Source organism: Dermacentor silvarum, chromosome 9 (assembly GCF_013339745.2).
Source record: "Dermacentor silvarum isolate Dsil-2018 chromosome 9, BIME_Dsil_1.4, whole genome shotgun sequence".
Lineage (NCBI taxonomy): Eukaryota > Metazoa > Arthropoda > Arachnida > Ixodida > Ixodidae > Dermacentor > Dermacentor silvarum.
The window spans coordinates 145,988,084-146,007,747 of NC_051162.1; the positions used below are offsets into that span (position 1 = coordinate 145,988,084).

The 19,664-nt window shown below is 47.7% G+C and overlaps 1 protein-coding gene across 1 annotated transcript in view; it reads right to left on the reverse strand.

Annotated features, from left to right (window-relative positions):
• Positions 1-19,664, reverse strand: part of LOC119464495 (uncharacterized) — a gene marked incomplete at its 5' end in the record, with an annotated part of 143,195 nt that overhangs the window by 25,213 nt on the left and 98,318 nt on the right. Inside the window, 1 exon segment of the mRNA XM_049655445.1 lies at positions 720-911. Within this exon segment, the coding sequence (XP_049511402.1) occupies positions 720-911 (192 nt within the window).

Here is a 19,664-nt window from a genome sequence, read left to right on the forward strand (position 1 = left end):
CTGCACTGTTTAAAATAAAAAAGAATGAAGCGTTTGCTCGGTAGCCTTTAATTGAAAAGAGAACCATGTCCTGGCTCCTTGACACTCTGTGCCTATCGCAGGGAGAGTTCAGCTGATATGAAACAAAATCAAAAGGCGTTAAAGAGACACTAAAGAAATAACCAAGTTGAGCTGTGTTAGTAAATTACACTTCTACAACACCAAAACTCTAAGTCTTACATGGAGACACGGTTTAATGAGTCAGAAAAAGAGCAAAAAATTAGACAGGTGGCGACACTGCCACCAGCTCGCCAAGACGTCAAGAATTTTGACAGCATCTGCTGAGGCCTAGTTAATTTCATATCAGTAAAGATTAACTATATTGTAATCTGAAGAAGCAAAAGACTTAACTTAGCAAGTTTCAAGAACTTCTATTGCACTGAAACATGGATAAGATACAGGGAAATACTTTGAAATATGCTACGCCACACCAACGTACCTACACTCAAGTTTCGACACCAAATTTGAAAAAAATTGAATTTTGGCCCTCACTTTCTCTTTTACTGGTGAACTTACAGCGAAATTAACTAAAATTGAGTTTCGAAAGAATACCTTTTCCACCTAAACCGGGTCTGGTGTTTCCGTTTAGTGTCTCCTCTCAAACGACGAAAAAACAAAATGTGTACCATGTACTGCAATACTCAAAACCTCAAGCAGCTCAGAAAAGTGCAACCGCTCACGTGGGTGTCATGATGCGGGCTATGTTGTCCACGTCGTCGCAGGAAGTTCGGGGCTCGAGGTCGAGGCAGAGCCGCTTGGGCGACGATTCGGGGCTGAACACATCGTCCGCGATGGGCTCCCTCGTCCTGACAAACATGATGTTCCGGTTGGTGCTGCACGTCTGGAGACAGTATTCAGACATGATGCTGTGCCTGCACAGAGTCGAGGCGGTCAAGTTGAGAAAAAATAGTCCACAACGCCCTCGAAGGAAGGACATTAAAAGTTTTCCCGTCGTCACGATACAATTATGAAGCTCGCCATAGTGGGGAACTCTAAATTACTTTTCATCACCCGGGGTTCTTTAACATGCTCTTAAACCTAAGTAGACGAGTTTTTGCATTCTGCCCCCACTGGAATGCTGCCTCTGCTACTCCCCTACAGCCTCGAATTCAGTAGCATAATGCCACAGCCACTGAGATAATGCAGAGCATGTTCAAGATTTTCATTATTGGAGCAGGTGCATATGAACATTACAAAAATGAATCGGCGCCAGTCGTGTGTGCAATTCCTTTATGCATCGTGGTATTTTCAGTAGGAGATGGAAGTTTTTTTTAAAAAAGGAAGACAGGACTTGCCAAAGCATTCCAGTATGCTATAAAGCTGTACGTTTACTTGCCCAGCTGAGCCAGAGAGGGAAAAAAAGATATTTGATAACACACTAAGGTAGTTAAAAGCAAGTTAGTTATGACCTATCAGCCAAGAGTGTAAACATGATTAAGTAAATTCCAAAGGTTTTAGAAGCATTTAGAGACTGTTTCACAAGCAAAAAGGTTTTTTTACAATAAAGTAATAATTAAACCACAATATATGGAACATGGATATAACATGTGTTATAAGATATAATGAAGTAAATATAAAATTTTTCACCATAATAACACCAAGCAAGAACTATATATGTTTATAATGACTATTCGATATAACGAAGGTATTTTTATGTCTGATTCAACTTCATTATAACCAGTTCAACTGCAAATGCAAAGTTTATCATTCCTATGTTCTGCACATAATTTAAGATATTAATATCTTTTAGAGATCTCATCATCGATTCAAAGGGAACAAGTGGTTTCTCGCCCAAGAGAGAAGTATGGGATGGGGTGGAATGCAACGATTATAAAATTGGTAAAAGAACCACCCTCCTTCGTTCTGAATTCAAAAGCCTCGCCTAACATTCCTTTGACATGCTGCACGACTGTCATCGGGACGGTGGGAAGAGTGGTTTAGAAAGCAAGCCAAACCAACCAATGACTGGGCAGATGGTATGACATAGTGTTCAAATCTCATATATATATCTTAAGGTATACGACATTATAGAGGAGAGGGGTCGTGAATGCTAGTAAACAAGTACATAACAGTAACAGAACATGCTTGGCGTGTTTGCAAGCAAATCCAGAGGCAGTATTCCTAAGACAATATTCTTTGCAAGCCCGTGGTCCTTCTGAAAGGGCCTTGAATGCGATGGGAACGGGTGAGGAGGAGGGGAGCGTAGTAGCAACGCAGGGCCTGTATAATGTAAAGATTCTGTTTGCTCGATTCCGTTCCTTCTTTATCCCCCGCCGTTCACCACTGACCAGCCGATCCTGGTGATAAGGATAGAGAGCCGCTCGAACCACTGACAAAGCATGAAAAGAAATAGCCACTATCCTTACCTTCTACCAGCCCAGCTTGCTGTCCTCAAAGGATGCAAGCCTCACTTTACAGCTCAGCGTTTGTGACAGAGATAGGAGGAGTCTAGCATTGAAAGAGCACAGCAGAAGAGTGCGATGTTCTTGGTGTGTTGGGCATCAGGCGACTGACTATTAAATATTCACGCACTTGTTCAATGTTCAGCTCCAAGGTGCCAAAGCTGGGCACTATAGATGCAGATGAATCACTTCAAGATACAGTGTGTCCATTGCCTCCTCTACCAATTTCGTCTGTAGCCCCATTTTCAATGGTTACTCAACTTATCTGCAGTTGTGCATGCGTTGTACTGCCTCCACACGATTCTCTTGAATCTCTGGCACTGCTTTCAATGCTGAAGTGTTCGACCTGTGGTGATGCATGTGTGCATTGTTTGCTTTTGTTGGATCTGCAAATAAACCTTTTGATTGATAGTGAACATTTGTGTGAGCTTGCTCCCCTGGGGCTGTACCATTCAGCATTCTTTGCACAGCCATACAGCACAGCCAATGCTGAAGTTATTGCAGTACTGCAGCACTAATCCACACACTATTTGCCACCATTCTGCCGACAGCCACGCTTGCACCCCCTGCGTGTTTGGCTTTCATGGGATTCAGACATATACATCATGAAGAAGGCCATACATCCAGGTACCTAGCTAATGAGATCAAGAAAAATGAGATATATCCTTTACTGTGGTTCATAAAGCATTAAACTTGCACACATCTGGTATGACCACCATACCAGCACATGTAGGCAGATGCCACTGTTAACCTCCACAAAGAAGCAAATAAGCAATGAAGGCTTCAGTAGGGTGTTCCTTTGCACACGGCTCTAATATGTTATCGGACAATCCCTTGGTCTAATCAAAACCAAGTCGGGCATCTCAATGGAACGGTTTATTCATCCTCAACAGTCATCAGTTCCGAATTCCCAGTTACTAAATTTCGAGCAGGAGAAAACCAACAGAGTAGCTACAGAGTATTAATTAGTACATTCTGTCTCAATTGCACGCTACTAGCTCTTAGCTGATGCCTAGGCACTACATCCATGAGTCTTGAAAAGAAAATGTGTGCGATCTGTGTGCATTGGAGGAAAGGGGTGGGGGCAGCACACAGAACATAGAGCAGAAAAGACAGTCTTCTCTGTGTTGTGTTCTGTGTGTGCTGCCTGCCCTCCCCTTTTCAAGATGGTCGGCTACCAGCTAGCTCAAATTTCTACTATACTGATCCATCGCAATGCTTGTCAGCAAGCCCTTTGATAAAGGGGGACACTTCTACGCAACATCCTTCTCTGTTACGTTAACAAAAAGCTGAATATCTCCGCAGCCTCAAAACGCAGCCTGGTATTCCCATTTCCAGCCTCTACTGGTATATGCGAACAACATTGTGATGTACGGTTTTACTGGATACTTTTAAAGGCTGCTCGGATATTTAGCGTACGTTTTCTGAGATCCCGTGGTCCGTAAACTTTTTGGGTCGATAGCACATTACTGATACGTCGTGTGGCAGGGATCAATGCGTACCGTTATCATAGCAAATATGCAACAGCAGGTGCCACCGCAAATGCCACGCTTCTAACAGCAAATGGCATTTGGCGAGCAGGTGCGCTGTGCTGCAGGAATGGTCCGTCAAGACGCGAAACTCGGCACGCCCAAACAGCGCCGTGTCAAGCGACCGACACGCGGCCCGACGTCTTAAATCGCGCGTCCCAGTCGTTCACGGGCGGACGACTGGCAACAAGAAGTACGTACAACGCAACGCTGAGAATATCGCCAGCCGCAGGTTGAAATGTCGAATGTGAAAGAAAGAACACGGCGCTCTTCGACGAGACCCAGAGCAGACGACAAACCTGACCGCAGACAACACAGACGTCTCGCCGAAATGCACCGTTTTTCGGTCTGTTATTTTCACGCGCCAGGCTGTCCAAATCGTCAATTTGTTGAATCGTACAATGGCTCCGCAATACGAGGCCATAAATCGCACTTCGATGTCAAAAGAGACCGCGGCAAGTAGAAAAGCGGCGCGAGCTGCCCTGACGTCACACGCCGAGAGAGATCGATTCCAGCGCGGGAATTTCGAAAAGCGCGAGACGCGGCATCGTTATGTCATTAATTAACTGTCCCGTACGACGCACCCCTTTCCTTATTTCTTCCTTTGTATACCCCGGTTAACTCGCGAAACCCCCTCTTTAGCGCTAATATCGAGTTTTCAGAATACCAGGATAACGTACGTATTTCGATGCGCGGAATCGTTAAGTCTGCTTTCCACAGCTCGAAATGGAAGGCCCCTTTACTGGAGGGCGTCTTATTTTCGGCAAGTGCGTTTTACTATCTCAAAACAACAATTCGTTCGAGAGATTATAGCAGACGCAGGACTCGCTTTCCCGTACGAGTCACGCAGCACGCGATCGAAGCGCGGACGTTGCCCTTATATAGCTGCGCAACGACACAAGTGCGAGCATCTGCTCGAGCTGCCTCCGCAAGCGAGCTCGAGTGAGACGACCGTTGAAACAATGGGGGACGCGCACAAGTGATGCTCCCAAGGTTGGGCGCGCCGGTTTATCTCGAGCAGCAAACAGAGCTGGTCAAACAAAGGAGGCGCGAAGCGGGCTTCTCGTAGCGGAAGGAGTGGGTAGAGAATGTGTGTGCGTGTGAGTGGAGGCGACGTCACTCGCGTTCGCTCGAACGACGCGTTCAAACGAAATCGGCGAGCGTCCGTGTCGTGATGCGATATCCGCGTTTCTGGCGCGACTCGCGCATCATTCTTGTGCAGGGAGAAATAACGGATCTACGGAGACTCGAACACATGTCTTCGGGCAAAAGGCGCGAAAGCATAGCGTTAAAAGATCCCAGACTACTTCTCACGCTTTCCGGCAGCTGCAGCTTATGTAACCGTAATGTTTACCGGGAAACGCTGGCGGCGAACGCTACGCACGAGAGCGAGCTTTCTGGTAGAAACGCGGCCTGTTGCGTGCGCCGATCCCGGAGGTTGTGCACAGCCGCGCCAAAAGAAGTTGCTTCATTTCGAGGTTTCTGATATTGTTTCGCACTTTTAATGATACCGTCTGAGAAGATTTAACATAAAAGGCATGCGCTGCATGTCGGTGCTTTGTTTCATGACACTTGTTTGTGGGCTGTCATTCTCAAAATTCCGAGGAATAATTTTGTCAAGAATGTAAGACAAGGTAGGAGCAACTTTAGTGATGAAATGGTGTGGCAATATAACCCGCATGTACCGCATGCCGTATAGCGAGGCGTGGCATATACGACGCCGACACCGGATTTTTCTGCGCCACGGGGCCCTTAGCGCTGTCGCGTTAAAAACGACGACGGCACTGTCCTCGTTCGCGCGCCTCTTGCATGAATATGCAAAACCAACACGCCCAAATTTCCATCCCAAACACAGCACAGCACCGACTCGATATCAAATGAAGGTTTTACTCGAAAGAAACAAACGTTTTCCCCCGAGATCAACCCAACGAAAGAAGCACTCGCGGTCAGGGTCGCGAAAGGTTTGTATCAGAGGCTTACAACTAAGCTCAAGTAACAAAACATAAAAATTAAATAAGGCGAGTGAGGTGGTACGGTCGTTCGGCTTTTCCGGCATCGCCATGAACGAATTAGTCATACCTGGATCGCACGACGGGGCAATTCCGATCGCAATCTAAAGTGCACCGTGTGTCTGGGGGTAGTAGCCAAGCGTCCATTCATCGCGACACCGGTAAAGAAATTTGTCTTTAAATGTCTTCAAAGTGTGTGTTTAAATACTTGTGCTCACCTTGTGCGGCCATGGCCGCTCGAAAGATATTTACTTGGCGTGCGCTGTACGGCATTCTTTTTTTCAGCAGAAATAGCACAGTTCAAAAAAAACAAAAAAAAACACAGGCCACAGCAAGGCGACACACACACGCAGCGATGTATGCGTCCTTTTTGTCGCATAATATGCGATAACATGTCCTTTTTTGTGATAATCTCATGACAAGAAGCTATATAATACATACGAGTGATCCTTTTAAATAAATAGAGTTATCGTTGCTGTAGTTGTTCAGTGAAAATGTGTCTCATACACTTTATTATGATAATTTATTTCCCCTTAAAGACCCCGATGGGGCATCACATTAGGGAGGCGCGGGCAGCATGAAACAGCATGGACAGCATGGAGGACTCGCCAAGAATGGGTGCATTAGACCCAAGAATGGGCGGGTTATGCCAAGTTATTGTCTGAAATAAAATTTCCGCGCTGCGCTGTGTCTGTTTGCATCGGCGTTCTTTCCCGCTGAACAATGCAAAAACGTTCGTGCATCCGATTTGCGGTTGCACATTAAATAAATAAATAAATAAATAAATAAATAAATAAATAAATAAATAAATAAATAAATAAATAAATAAATAAATAGGCGTTGAAGATTATTCCGGCCAAGTTTTGAGTAGAGACGTTAAATCGTATTTAAACAATCAGAAATAGACTTGACTCTTACAAACGTCGTTGTAGAAATCGTTTTGTGCTTCTATTGACTTTCTGTTGATATTTAGTTACATATATGAATCATTTTTGTAAGGGAAGGGCAGGCGAGAGTGTGAAATTGCGAATAAAGTGACACGGCTACAAAGCGAAAGCACACAGGCTGCAACTGGCAGACTACCAACTGCATCACGTGCTCGCGGCAATGCTATGACCTATAGCACACCTGCTGACGAGAAACGCTAAATCACTTTATAGTAGGATACAAGTTAAAGAAGAAACAGCAGTTGGCAACAAAGGCACACGGACAGCGCGGGGTTGTGTTATTCCGCCAGCCAATCACAGAAGCAAACAAAATCGTCGTCATGGGACCTTTTCAAAATGGCGTCGTACTTGATGCGAATGTTCCCGTCGTACTTGTACGTTCCACTATAACAGACGAGTGAAAACGTATAACATTACGCGCTTATAATTTTTTTTGTGTGTGTGTGTGTGGTTACGGCCTTATTTAGGTAACAGGGAAAGTTTGAAGTACGAACTATTTGCAGCAGCCTCGCGGAGGAACAGTGGCTGGCGGTTATCAGGGCGTGGGCGGGGCTTCATTGCAGGCTTAAGTTGTATCCGACTACAGTCTGATAAAGCACGGAACTTTCAGAGCTCCATTTTCGTTAACTTCACAGCACGATCGAGACAGGATATTGCTGTCGCAACCGTCGTCTTCGAGGAAGAGCGTGCGCTGAAAGCGGCGGTGGAAGCCGGTAAAAAAAACACCGCGAAGTGATTCCGTAATGGGCCAAACTTTTTTTTCTTGGCTGTGATATCGTTACGTAATTGCTACCTCCCAGTTCTTTCCTTCCTCCATGCCTCCCGCGCGCTCGACAGTTGGAAATCGCCGCTTAATTGCCTCTCACGTGCGTGGAGAGGGCCTATTTCCCATCAACTTTTCCTTGATGTACACTGGCTGTCTGTCCCACGTAACTCGTGCAAAAAGTTTTAAAAATATGCAAATGCCACGTAGTTGGACAGAAGCAAGATAGTGTCGCTTGGAGCAAGTCAGACTATTTCCCGTATTTCGTCTCATTACATAATTGGTTATTAATTATTCAACTTAGTTAACCTCCACCTTAATCATGCACCTCCACCAGAAATGTTACAAGGCGGGAGACGTTTATTTAGAACGCTCGGCGCTAAATCACTGGACGCGGCAAGATTGCCAGACCAAAAGCAAAGCCCTCGCCCTTCCTTCTTCTCTTCCACCAACCACTCCTCTCTCCTACAAGTGTACAAACGCGTCGTTACAATATTACGTTAAGAGCAAAGTGTCAATTGTAGACCAGCCTGAAAAACTCCCGATACAGCTTTTTGTAGCTCAATGCGTGCTACATAAGTTTTTTTTTTTTTCTTTTTTTTAAACCTGAAATAAAGCCCGCGAAATAAGAAAAAGTGCCGCGCGACTCCAAGCGACGGCAAACAACATCCCCTTGGTTTCTGCCCAGCTACGTGACACTCGCACATTTTAAATAAAGCGTTAGCGCATTAGGAGTGACAAAGTGTGTGACAATTAACACGTTGCAATGTGGTGAACGCAGTTTAAATCACAGATGCGAGACCTCAAACAGATGCGACGTCATTGCTAACGCATTTATCTCGCATTTAATTACCGCTAAATCTGCACCGATTTTTTTTTCTCTTTCCTTTAAATTTTGGCACAAGCTTACGTGGAGCAGTGGGTATATATTTTTATATAACTCTTGCTTCAAAAATTGTCCCGCAACGCTCCCTGCTAGTATTTCTCATTCCTCCATGGGTGGATCTAACGTTCGCCTGTTCCCTTTCTTTCTTTCTTTCTTTCTTTCTTTCTTTCTTGCTTTTCTGTGACAAGCTGAGCAAACACGAGGCAGTCGCTCGCGTCACTCGCAAAACCGCCATACAGCCCTCGTCGTACTCAGCCCCAAAACGACCGCGTCTCCTCCAGTTTCCTCCATGTACAACAGCGAGCCGTGCGCGACCGTTGAAACAATGGGAACGGAGAAGGCAGCTCGAGCGCAGCTTCCTTCCAAGACAGCAACCGCTCTATCTCGCTGCACGCACCCTCTCTCTCCTCCTCCTCTCGCGAGTGCAAACACAGCGAGACAAAAGGACCGTGGAGAGGGTGGACGACAACAATGGCCACTCGGAGATAAGGGGAGCGTAAAAAGGTGATACAACTATGCACGCGGACACTTGAAACGCCCCGCGAAAGGAAGAAGAAAAAAATCTCTTACGGCTGCTTCGCTCGTGGCTGATCAGACTTCGCGCGCTATTTCTTTCAACCAAGCTCCGTTTCACGCTTAGCAGGCAAAGTTTCCGAAGCTAAGTATACAGGGTGAATCATTTTGAAGTTTTGTGGAATTTTTAGAAATCGCCTGTGGCAGATAGCGTAATCCTTATCGTTGAGCTGGGTTATTCGATGAGGCGACAATCGGTTTTCATCGGACGAGGCGACAGACGGTTTTTAATCTGCGACGCTTACATACTAAATAACCACTTGTTCATGCATTAAGCAATACAACTAGTGAACGTAAGGTTACGTCAAATCAGGTATTATAAACAATATGAACAATGATGAGACCTTACGCAATGTCTGCGGGCCTTTCTTTAGGCTGGAAATAAATGAAACTACGTGTTACGTCGAATTACGTGACGAGAACCCATAAGTTCATTTCAATTGCGACGCAGTATATTTATTGGTCGCAAATGCGATCAGTGACAGAAGTGTCCGCGTTACCTGCGTGTACGTATAAAACGGAGCAAATATACATGTCCCATGGCTGTTTTCGGATCTCAGAAGGATTTATCCAAAACACCTTCCGCTCTTGCACTCCGAAAGTGCGAAAATATATAGCACATCGTAACGTGGCGTCAGAACGCTTTGGCAAGAAGCCCCCGATCCTGAAAACGGACACCGCGGCTGGTTACATATTTCGGACACTCTTCCTATTTAGCAACGTTGTCCAATGTCGCCATCTTTTGCCTGCCGCTGGTTGATTCGAGAAGTAAGCTAACGTAGAGGGGCACTGCCGTTGATAGACGAAGAAATGAGTGTTATACGGGGCTATACAGACACGCGAAACGAGTCGATAGTGTGTGTGAGAGAGAGGGAGAATAGGAAAGAGATACAAGCAAACAGATCAGCATGCCGCAACTTCATTGCGACATTAAGTTGTATAACCTCTTACGTTTTACAACTGTGCCCTTTTCCTTCCCCTCGCCCCCCAAACCCTCTTTATTTCTTTCCCTGGAGCCTTTCCTTTCTCTCCGGCATTTATCGCGCTGCTGCAATCAAAGGAGGCAGTCGCCAACGGCTTCGGCGGTACTCTCTCTGCTAGTCCTGTTCATTGCCCCGGTTTTCGAAATTATGAAGAAAAAAAAAAAACGGGAAATATTAGCCGGACGCCTTAAGGCTCCACAGTGATCAGTGCGCAAATCCATTTTTTTTTTTTTTTTCAGTAACCGCAATGCACTCGAGAATGTCTCGCATGCCGTTACGATCGTGTACACCCTGCCGAGAACACATCGGTATTCCCGAACCACGAACAAGTGCTGGTACGCAAGCATTGAGCGAATCTGAACCACCAGCGGAGAAAAGCCGCCTATATATTTCTACTACATTTTCGCAATGCCGATGAGCAAGTGATCGTGCGCCACAGCACGGAATCGAAGGTTTCGACAAGGTCACTCGCCTTCATCGGAAGACGAGCCGAGCCAACGAGACTTGGGACACTGACGACGCTCTCTAGCGGAGGGTCACGGGGACGTGGCAATCACGTGATCACTCTCCTGATCAGCTGAGGATCCATGTTCACAAAGCATTACTGTGCCCATTCAAAAACTGAGGGCAGCTCCATCGCATATCCTCGCGATGTCACGCTCTACAGATCATTGCACTTCAATATAAACGTGCCGCTCCGGTTGTCACAGAAACATCCGTCGTTACGACCCCCCCTCCCCCCCCCCTCCCCCGCCGCCACTGCCTGTCAGCCATCTTCCCAAAGAGGGGGATGGCCAAATCGCTATCGTCGAATCCACTCCACCCCCACCCCCCAAACCCCGCACACCGACGCCCGCATTGCTATAGCCTGCCTGGGCAAACATAACAGAGACAGTCAAAACACGACGCCTTCGAAGCAGCGAGTCGTACGTCCGCCCGGCCGCCCGCCAGACGTCGTCGCATTAGAGACGTAGCCAGAGACAAAAGAGAGAGGGAGGAGCGGCAGGAAACGGGCGGCGCGTGGCGCGCAGATATACAAAGCAGAAGCAAGCGCGGCAGAACAAAACAGCAGCATCAGCAGCAGCACGGCGTCATAAATAGAGGACGGCCCGTAGTAGTATGCGAGGCTCCGGGGAAAAAAAAAAAAAAAAAAAAAAAAAAACCAGCAGCCGCATCTGCGCGACGATCCATGCGGCCGGCGGACACCCTCGGCGCAACAAGTGGCTCGCTCCGCCGACCTGTTACACTCTGTTTCAGTAGTTCCGTGCAGCAGAGCCAACGCTACGTAACCACCGAGCGCAGATTCCTGCGAAGCGAGATGTGGTGCCAGTGTTCGGAACCCGTTGCTTGTCTTAATGGTCTTACCGAGCGGTCTAGTCGGAACATGTTAGAGCTGCGATCTTTTTAGGCGATTTTGCTTCGTTTCAGAGCGAAAGCTCTACTACGCCATGTCTCGCAAGCTCATTCATCGCGTCGCAGTGACGTTGAGCCGCCGCAGAGCGAACCGCCTAGCGCATGTGTGGCAGGTATGCGCACTAACTGCGACTGTGCACACAAAGCGAGGACACTGCGTCCGTAACTTATAAAATATTAATAAAAGCCAATAATTTCACTTGGACGCGATGAGTCACTAAATACGACTGACGTAGCGTGCTGCACGGAACTACTGAAACAGAGTATACGCACCACGTGTCGGCTCTCTCTCTCTCCTTCCTCCCCTCCCTCCCGAAATAACGTTATGGGGCTGCGCGCATAAGTGAGTCCGCGAAGCTGATTCGGCGTAACAGCTAGTACGTGCACAACAAAGCCCATGTGCAAATAAATAATTGAATTACAGGGCTTAACGTTTCGAAAGATACAGACGGTATAGCCTATACGAGGAAGCACAGTCGTGCAACATGAAATACCTTTAATTCACGACGCTGGTCAAACAGGCGCAGCACCACTTGATTTCATTCAGCCTTTATGCCTAGACTGCGAAGGCATAAAAAAATTTTCTGACACCTCTGGTCCCCAAACTTTTGCTCACGACTGTACATGATGCGCGACCTATACATGTGCGTAAGCGTTTTTACCTGTCGGAATTATGTAGCCGCGAACGGCACGCCCGACAATGTGCCCAGCAGCCAAACGCCAAGCACAGCCACTAAGCCATGTCGGCAGGTAATAGGAAAGAAAGAACCGACTATCGCTCAACCATTGGGTTAGCTAACAGCTAGGTTGTACAAGGAAGGAAAGGGGGCGCGTGATTTGCGCGCAGAACTTCCTTTCTGGTGTTTTTCCTTTGCTATGACGAAAGTAGCAAAGTTCTTCAGCGCGAAAAACTACCTGCAGCAGGCACATCAGCGAGCGAGGCTCCGGCTTGGTTTCGGAGTCCGAGAGCTTAAACACCGCTCAGGCATTCCGCGCCACATTGTGCTCTCCCCTTGTGGTGAAGTTAGGAGCCACTATTATACGCGGCGTATAAAAGACGTCAATATTTACCTGTTCAGCAGAAACGCGTTCTACGAATACTTCACTCAAGGAAAACCTTCATACATCGGTCTCTCTGCATTAACATACACGTGAAATCATCATGAAGTATCATGAAGTATCGTGAAGTATGTTTCATTACAGCGGCGGTGTCTTAGCGGCTATAGCGTTGTGCTGATAAGCCCGAAGCGCTGATAACGCCCCCCCCCCCCCCCCTCGCTATTCAAAAATCCCTCCCCCACCGATGCCCTAATTTGTCATCACCAGGCTCCTGCTACCCACACCGAAGTTCCTTTAACGTTGCCACCAACGTTTCACTGCGGTGTCTGGGGCCTTCTGCAAGGTGGCGCTTCCTATGCGAACGCATGAATGTACGATGAGTCGTGGATAAACAGCATACCTATACTTGACCCGTAGATCAGATTTCGACGATTGTGCTCGCCGCTATACCGTTGCCATTTGAATGCACAAGTTCGCCCAACGAAGACAAATTCGTGACTCACAGTTTTGGTACTGCGTGGTTTTTCGGCCGTCATCTATACAACGCGACGATATCGTCAAGTAAGTATGGATGGAGACAAGTTCCGCTTACCACACATATCGCATGGGAACCCACCCCCACGAGTCCGGCAGCTGCGTTGAGCCCATAGCAGCGTCTGATAAGCTTATCTGATACGCAAATGGGGGAGAGTGAGGATGGCGAGTCATGGGAATCTGCACATCTTCTGTATGACCTCGTTATAGCACTATCATTGCGAAGGTGCCAAGTCTGCAAATAATAGTGTGTGTGTGTGTGTGTGTGTGTGTGTGTGTGTGTGTGCGTGCGTGCGTGCGTGCGTGTGTGTGTGTGTGTGTGTGTGTGTGTGTGTGTGTGTGTGCGTGCGCGCAATCATTTTGAAGCTATATTTGAACTATGTGTCATTAGCTGCGTTTACATGCAGCGCATCACCCCTGGTGCAAAGGTAGTGGGGTCACACATCGAAGGCAAAACCAGCGCTTGCAGACGCACCCGGCGTCTCGCCACGCCGCAGCTCGGCGAGCGCAGCAGATCCGCACCAAATTGCATTGGCCATAAGCGACGCGATCGCGTTTACATGCACTACGAAAGTCGACTTACTCGTCTCAATCCACCCCTGTCAGACGCATTAACGCGACGCGCTTTCCTAGCGCATTATCCCCGTTTACATGGATGCGATGCGCTAGAAAGTTAATGTGATGCGATGCGCCAGTTGTCGCGTTCATGTAAACGCGGCTATTGACCGAACGTTATACAGATTTATCCAGACACACTAAACAGTCGGAATTCATTCGAAGATGCTCAAAATTCCGTCACAAACCGAATTATATCGGCAGGCGGCGAACGCCATCAGCTGTGAGGGAACGCCGCGCGATACAACTGAACATTAGTGAAGGAGAAAACACAAAAACAAGAAGACCACCCCCCTGCCATACACTATACACAGTTACAAATCCTGACCCTCCGGGACGCTCACCCTCCCAACCGGTTCAATTGAATCAGCGCCCCCCCCCCCCCCCCCTCCACACACACACACACACTACTACTAGCGGGAACCGCAATAGCATTCGCAAGCGCTGCACATAACTATAGACCAAGACAACGCTGCTGCGGCCGGATGAACAAACAGCTGCGTCCTTCAGCAGCCCGCGGGCCGGCGCTGCACGGAAATAACGGCCGCGGGCGAAACCTCGCCCCAATCGCCTTTCACGTTCACCCTCACCTTCGCTTTCAGAAGCGCGCAGCCATAACGGACGCCGGCCGGGATAGAACGGCGACGCGTGCGACCTCTATAATAATGGCGGAGTGAAATATGCCAGCTGCGACCGTTAGGCGCGTGGCGGGGGGTGGCTTATGGGTGGAGAGAGCGGAACTGCAAGGGCGAGGGGAAGGGATATCGGCCACCTGTGCACAGAACTACAGGGCACGCTATCTCCGGACTCGCGCGAGGGCGGCAGGGGAGGCTTGGACAGAGACAGACGTTGGCGCGCGTGCGCGCTGAAGCATGAACAAGCTTCAAGAGAACTACGTTAAAGGGACACTTAGTGAGGAATGTGAAGTTGTATTAGTGAATGACGCTTATACGGGAACAATACGAAAACGCTTATCCATGCTTCGTCAGTGGTCGGTGTGACGGTTCCGGCCACGTTATCACCGAGATCGACCGGTCGTGAACGGTGGTTGATAAGAAAGGAACGAAATGGAGCGAAAGGAATCGTTCATTGCATCGGCCCGCAGTTCTGAAAGAATACCAGTAAAAACGGATTTACGTGTCGTACCTGTAATAAGAATACAATCTTTTGTAGTTTTTTTCCCTGGCAATTAGTGCGTTAAGAGACATCCTCAAGACACACATTAAGAGACTTTCGCAGAGAGGTTTTACAATTGGGCCACGTTTTCTCGCACATACCTACGAAGAAAAAAAAGGAAGAAGCGATGGGGCACACACCAGCCGTTCTCTTACATAAGCGCAATATGTCGTAGAATAGCATATCACCCTACGATATGACGGCAATTCAGTGTAATTGATCCATAGTATGCAAACTATATGCTTACGGTAAGGACGCCATAGCAGGAGCTGCTACACACATACACCGAAGACATGCAGGTGCGAGTAGCATGGAGCTGATCACCTTTCTACCGTTGGCCGTATTAGACGACTTAACGCGTGTACAGATAACCAGAACAGAGAAACACGCACCGAGATCGACATGATTCGGCCTTAAAAGTGGCTCTGTAACCCACATTTACCGATGTAAACAAAGTCCTTAACGGTGACTAGACAATGTGACGCCCTCAACATCTGACAACCGTCTACCTCCCGTCCCCTTCCTAACACGCAGAAGAAAACCCACAATTTCGTTCGAAGTCAGACGCGCACGTCTCTCCCTACACAGCCTTTCTTGAAATTCCCGCCATCCTTCGCGCTCGCATGACGTCATACGCAACGCGATAGCTCATTGGCCGGACGACGCGAATACCGTTAGTGGCCGCGACCGATCATCGCCAGCTGTCAAGCGGCAGCAGGAGTAAAGTTAGCAGGAGGCGGGAACAGCGCGCAAAGTGGCGGAGAAAACGAACCCCACCAGGCGCGCGCGCGCGCGCGCGCGCGGCCAATTTACGCGCGTAAAACCGGTTGCAACCGGTTTTCAGACGCGCGCGAAGGCCAATACCCCACTGCCCTCTGCCCGTGACTCCAATGGATATAGCGCACCCTTCGGTAATAGAGAGGCGTTGCTTGTCAGCGCGCTATATGTCAGACAACGAGAAGTTATACGAGAGAGCGATCGCAACAAACCGGGGCAAGTTATAAAATTTTTACTTCAATTGATTTTGAGGAGTTTAAGAGCCCAAAAACAGCGAACATCTGCCTAAGAGACACATCGTAGTGAAGAGCTCTGGATTTATTTCGACCCCTTGCGGTTCTTAAATCCAAGTACACGAGAGTTTCTGTATATAAACTCGTAGTTCCAACTCCTTCGGAATCCGGTCGCCGCAGCAGGCAATTACACCCGCGACCTCGTGCTCGAAATTTAGCAACACAACGTATACCGAAAGTTACGATGTTGGTGGGTATATATAGCAGAACATTTGTCAATGACGACTCTTCATATACGTAACACGTTTGGAAATAGCGTAGAGAATGCATATTGAGCATCTTTTGCAAGAATGTCGCATTGTTTACCAAGCCAAAGATAAATGAGAACGCATGCAGTTTACTCTGCTGGAGGAATTTTTTTTTTCTTTTAGTAGGGAATAAGCGAGTGGATCCATCCAGTGGTGGAGCAGACGGCTGTAGGGTCAGTGGCGTAAATGTACAGAAACACACAGAACGAAAAGAGTTAAGATTCGATCATTTGTGAAAAACGAACCCAGAATCATTAATGCCGAGAATAAACGAGGCAGAAAGGTAAAATATAACCCCGGTTAGCGCAGAAAGGGAGTCTAACGAAGGGCCCCGAGTTGGTGCCAACATTGTCCAACATGGCCTAATCTCGAACCAATATCGGCTTGACATACTGGGGTTTGTCGGCATCAGCCATCACTCATAAAATCTCTCCATCCGTACAGGATTTACAGAAGCAGAGAGAAGACTGCCCAGAGGTGGCGAATAACAACTTGTGGCTCTTCGTCACTCCGCTGACACACTGTATTTACTTGCGTAATGAGCCCCTCTCTCTCCCCCCCCCCCCCCCCCACACACACACACAATCACCCACACACACTTTTGTCCTTAAGAAATAATTTTAATTAAAATGCGGGAAAAAATTTCAATGGCTATTTAGCGATAAATGCGAGAGGAATGCGCTAGCATTTACGCGGAGGATGCTAACACATGGTGACACGATCGTTCGCAACTTGTCGATTACGTGCGTTTTCCGTGATGCCATTCAGACGTTCACCATTTCGCTACTACTTTTTCGTTGTCGCTCGGGTGTTTGGCCATGATATCTCTCTCGCGTAATAAAATCCCTACCCCCTCGATCCCCAGTTAACGAAAACGTTTCCGAAAAAAAAAACTGAAAAAAAACAACAACAGAAGGATTCATTATGCGGGAACATACGGCACGCATGTAGCTTTGACGAAATTCTGCATCTGAGGAAAATACCCGAGGCGATGTCCCTTAACAAAAAAGAAATCCATTCTCAAAGTTCACCGAACCTGCGAATGCGTCAAAGCCGAAAGTGCATTCACCGGTAAAGACGCTTTTAAGTTCAATGTCTCAAGCATGCGATAAAAAAAAAGGAAAGCGAAAAAAAAAAAAAAAAAAAGAGAGATCAGAGCCGCGACACCCAAGTAATGCGAGATTAAAGTGCACGCCGACGTGCGCAGTATAGCAGCAGCTTTACCGCTGAACCAGCGATGTTCTCTCCAACATGACGCGTATATATCATCTTTGGTTTGTAATTGTACTCTTTTCCTGGCTTCGTTTTCCAGTAGACCATTGGGTGGTTTAGCTGGTTTTACTAACGAATGCTATCGACAATTCCTGTAAGCGAGTCAAATTCGAATCCGCGCATTACGAGTTGCTTACACGTGAGTTTGGCGTTACACATCGTATTGCCTACCACCGTATACCTTAATCGGTCCTTGACTTTTACAGCGCCAACCCCTGCACAGCACAAGTTCCACGATCATGGACGACGGGCTGGAGGAAGTGAAAAGATTGTACCCGCCCGCCTGTGACAACACGGGCTGGTGGCGCCCACACAACGGTGACTAAGAAACCAAAGGTTATACACGGAAACCATGCGCGAGTCAGCGGGAAGGAGATAATGGAAACGAGTGAATAATCTCGGCAACGGACGCATTCTGTCAATGATTCCGCGAACACTGCCAGGCGACGCGTCAGTCGTTCTCGAACTGTCGCCATTTCCTTTCCACCGTCGCGCCTTGAAGTAAAAACCGTATACAGTGGAACCTCGTCGATACGATCTTCACGGGATACGGATAATACAGCGTATCATCCGAAAATCGTATCATCCAACGTATTATCCAACCAAATCGTATTATCAGAAAAAAAAAGAAAATGAAACGTATTATCCCGAGAGAAAAAAAAACGTATTATGCAGAATCACATTAACGAGATTCCGCTGTATCCAAGTCGAAAGTTCGCCGACAACTGCGCGTATACTAAGCACGGAAATGTCGCAACACATGAAGAGTCAGTATAAGAGCACGTAGTACAGTCGATTATACGATGAGACTGGATGAAAGCGCTCAGACACACAACCGTTTTTCGAGTCGATTCATACACCGGTAACATACCGGTTCACCGATACGTCACAAACGTGGAAAAGAAAAACACTGTTTAAAGAGACACTAAAGAGAACCCCTATAAATCAGTGTAGGCTCTGAACAGTCAATTTTCGTTAATTTCGCGGTAATAGACTTGTTATTAGAGGAGAAAATTAGCACTGCATTTAAATGTCTCGAATTTCGCGCCGTATAACGCCGGCGCTGGTACGTATACGTCAGTGTGACGACACACATTTCGCAGTATTCTCTCGCATATGGGCCATTCTGGCAGCGTACTCGACGTTTGCTATATTCAGCGTCTGGCGCCTTCAGAATGCAATGTTGTAGTGATCGTGCATCTTTGCCCATCGAAAAGTAAAGTTATTCACTAGCAGACGTCGCCAAACTCGACGACGTCACGGCGTTCACCACCAGTTTTTCGTTTTTGCTTCAAGAGTGTTTCCTTTATTTTTTAATATTTTTTTTTATTGTAGGATCGTAATTTACTAGTACAGCTAAGTCTATTTTTCTCACAGCTGCCATCTTATAAGTGCCACGGTTATATAGTGCAGACAGCTTCTCCGTTTCGTGAGTAAAGTGACCGTCTCCTCAGGTTATGATAAAAAAACAAGAAAAAAAAAAACAAGGTGTGGCGAGTTGCCACGTTGATGCTGCATCACGGATGTTGACGTCATCTCGCGGTATTCGAAACGCACGAAGGGCGCGCCTCTGTTGCTGTTCAAAGCTCATTTCCTTGGTAGTTCAAGGTCCAAACGGCTAGCGCCGGCAGCACTCGCATAGGAAGCTGAAAGAGCCACAACGCTATCTATAGTGGGCGATGCATATGTATACAGTGCTCAGCGATCGAAACGCAATACTCGGACCGCGTGCCGGCCGGACGCTTTTTTGAGACCCAGGTCATCGCTGAGGGGCCGAATGCAGTCGCAACGCATCACAAGGGCTCTTACTTTCATGCGGCACAAAAACATTCACCGACTATTACGATACTCCCTAATGCGAAACCTGAGCGCGGCTCTACACATGTTTTCATTTCGCGATATATTGGCCGGCGCGGACAACCTGTCTCGTGCGGCGCGTTGCAAACGGAGCGAAGTGCTGGCGCGACTGCCTCGCTAATCGGGAAATCGCGAGAGGCAGCACGGGGGGGGGGGGGGGGGGGTGATGCGTGGGCGCGATTCACAGCAGCCGTCGCAGACAGACATCCGCTCATGCAGCGCTTTCGCTTCCATACAGACGACGCGCGCTACCCCCTGGCGCCATCTCGTAGCCATAGTCGCCGCAGAG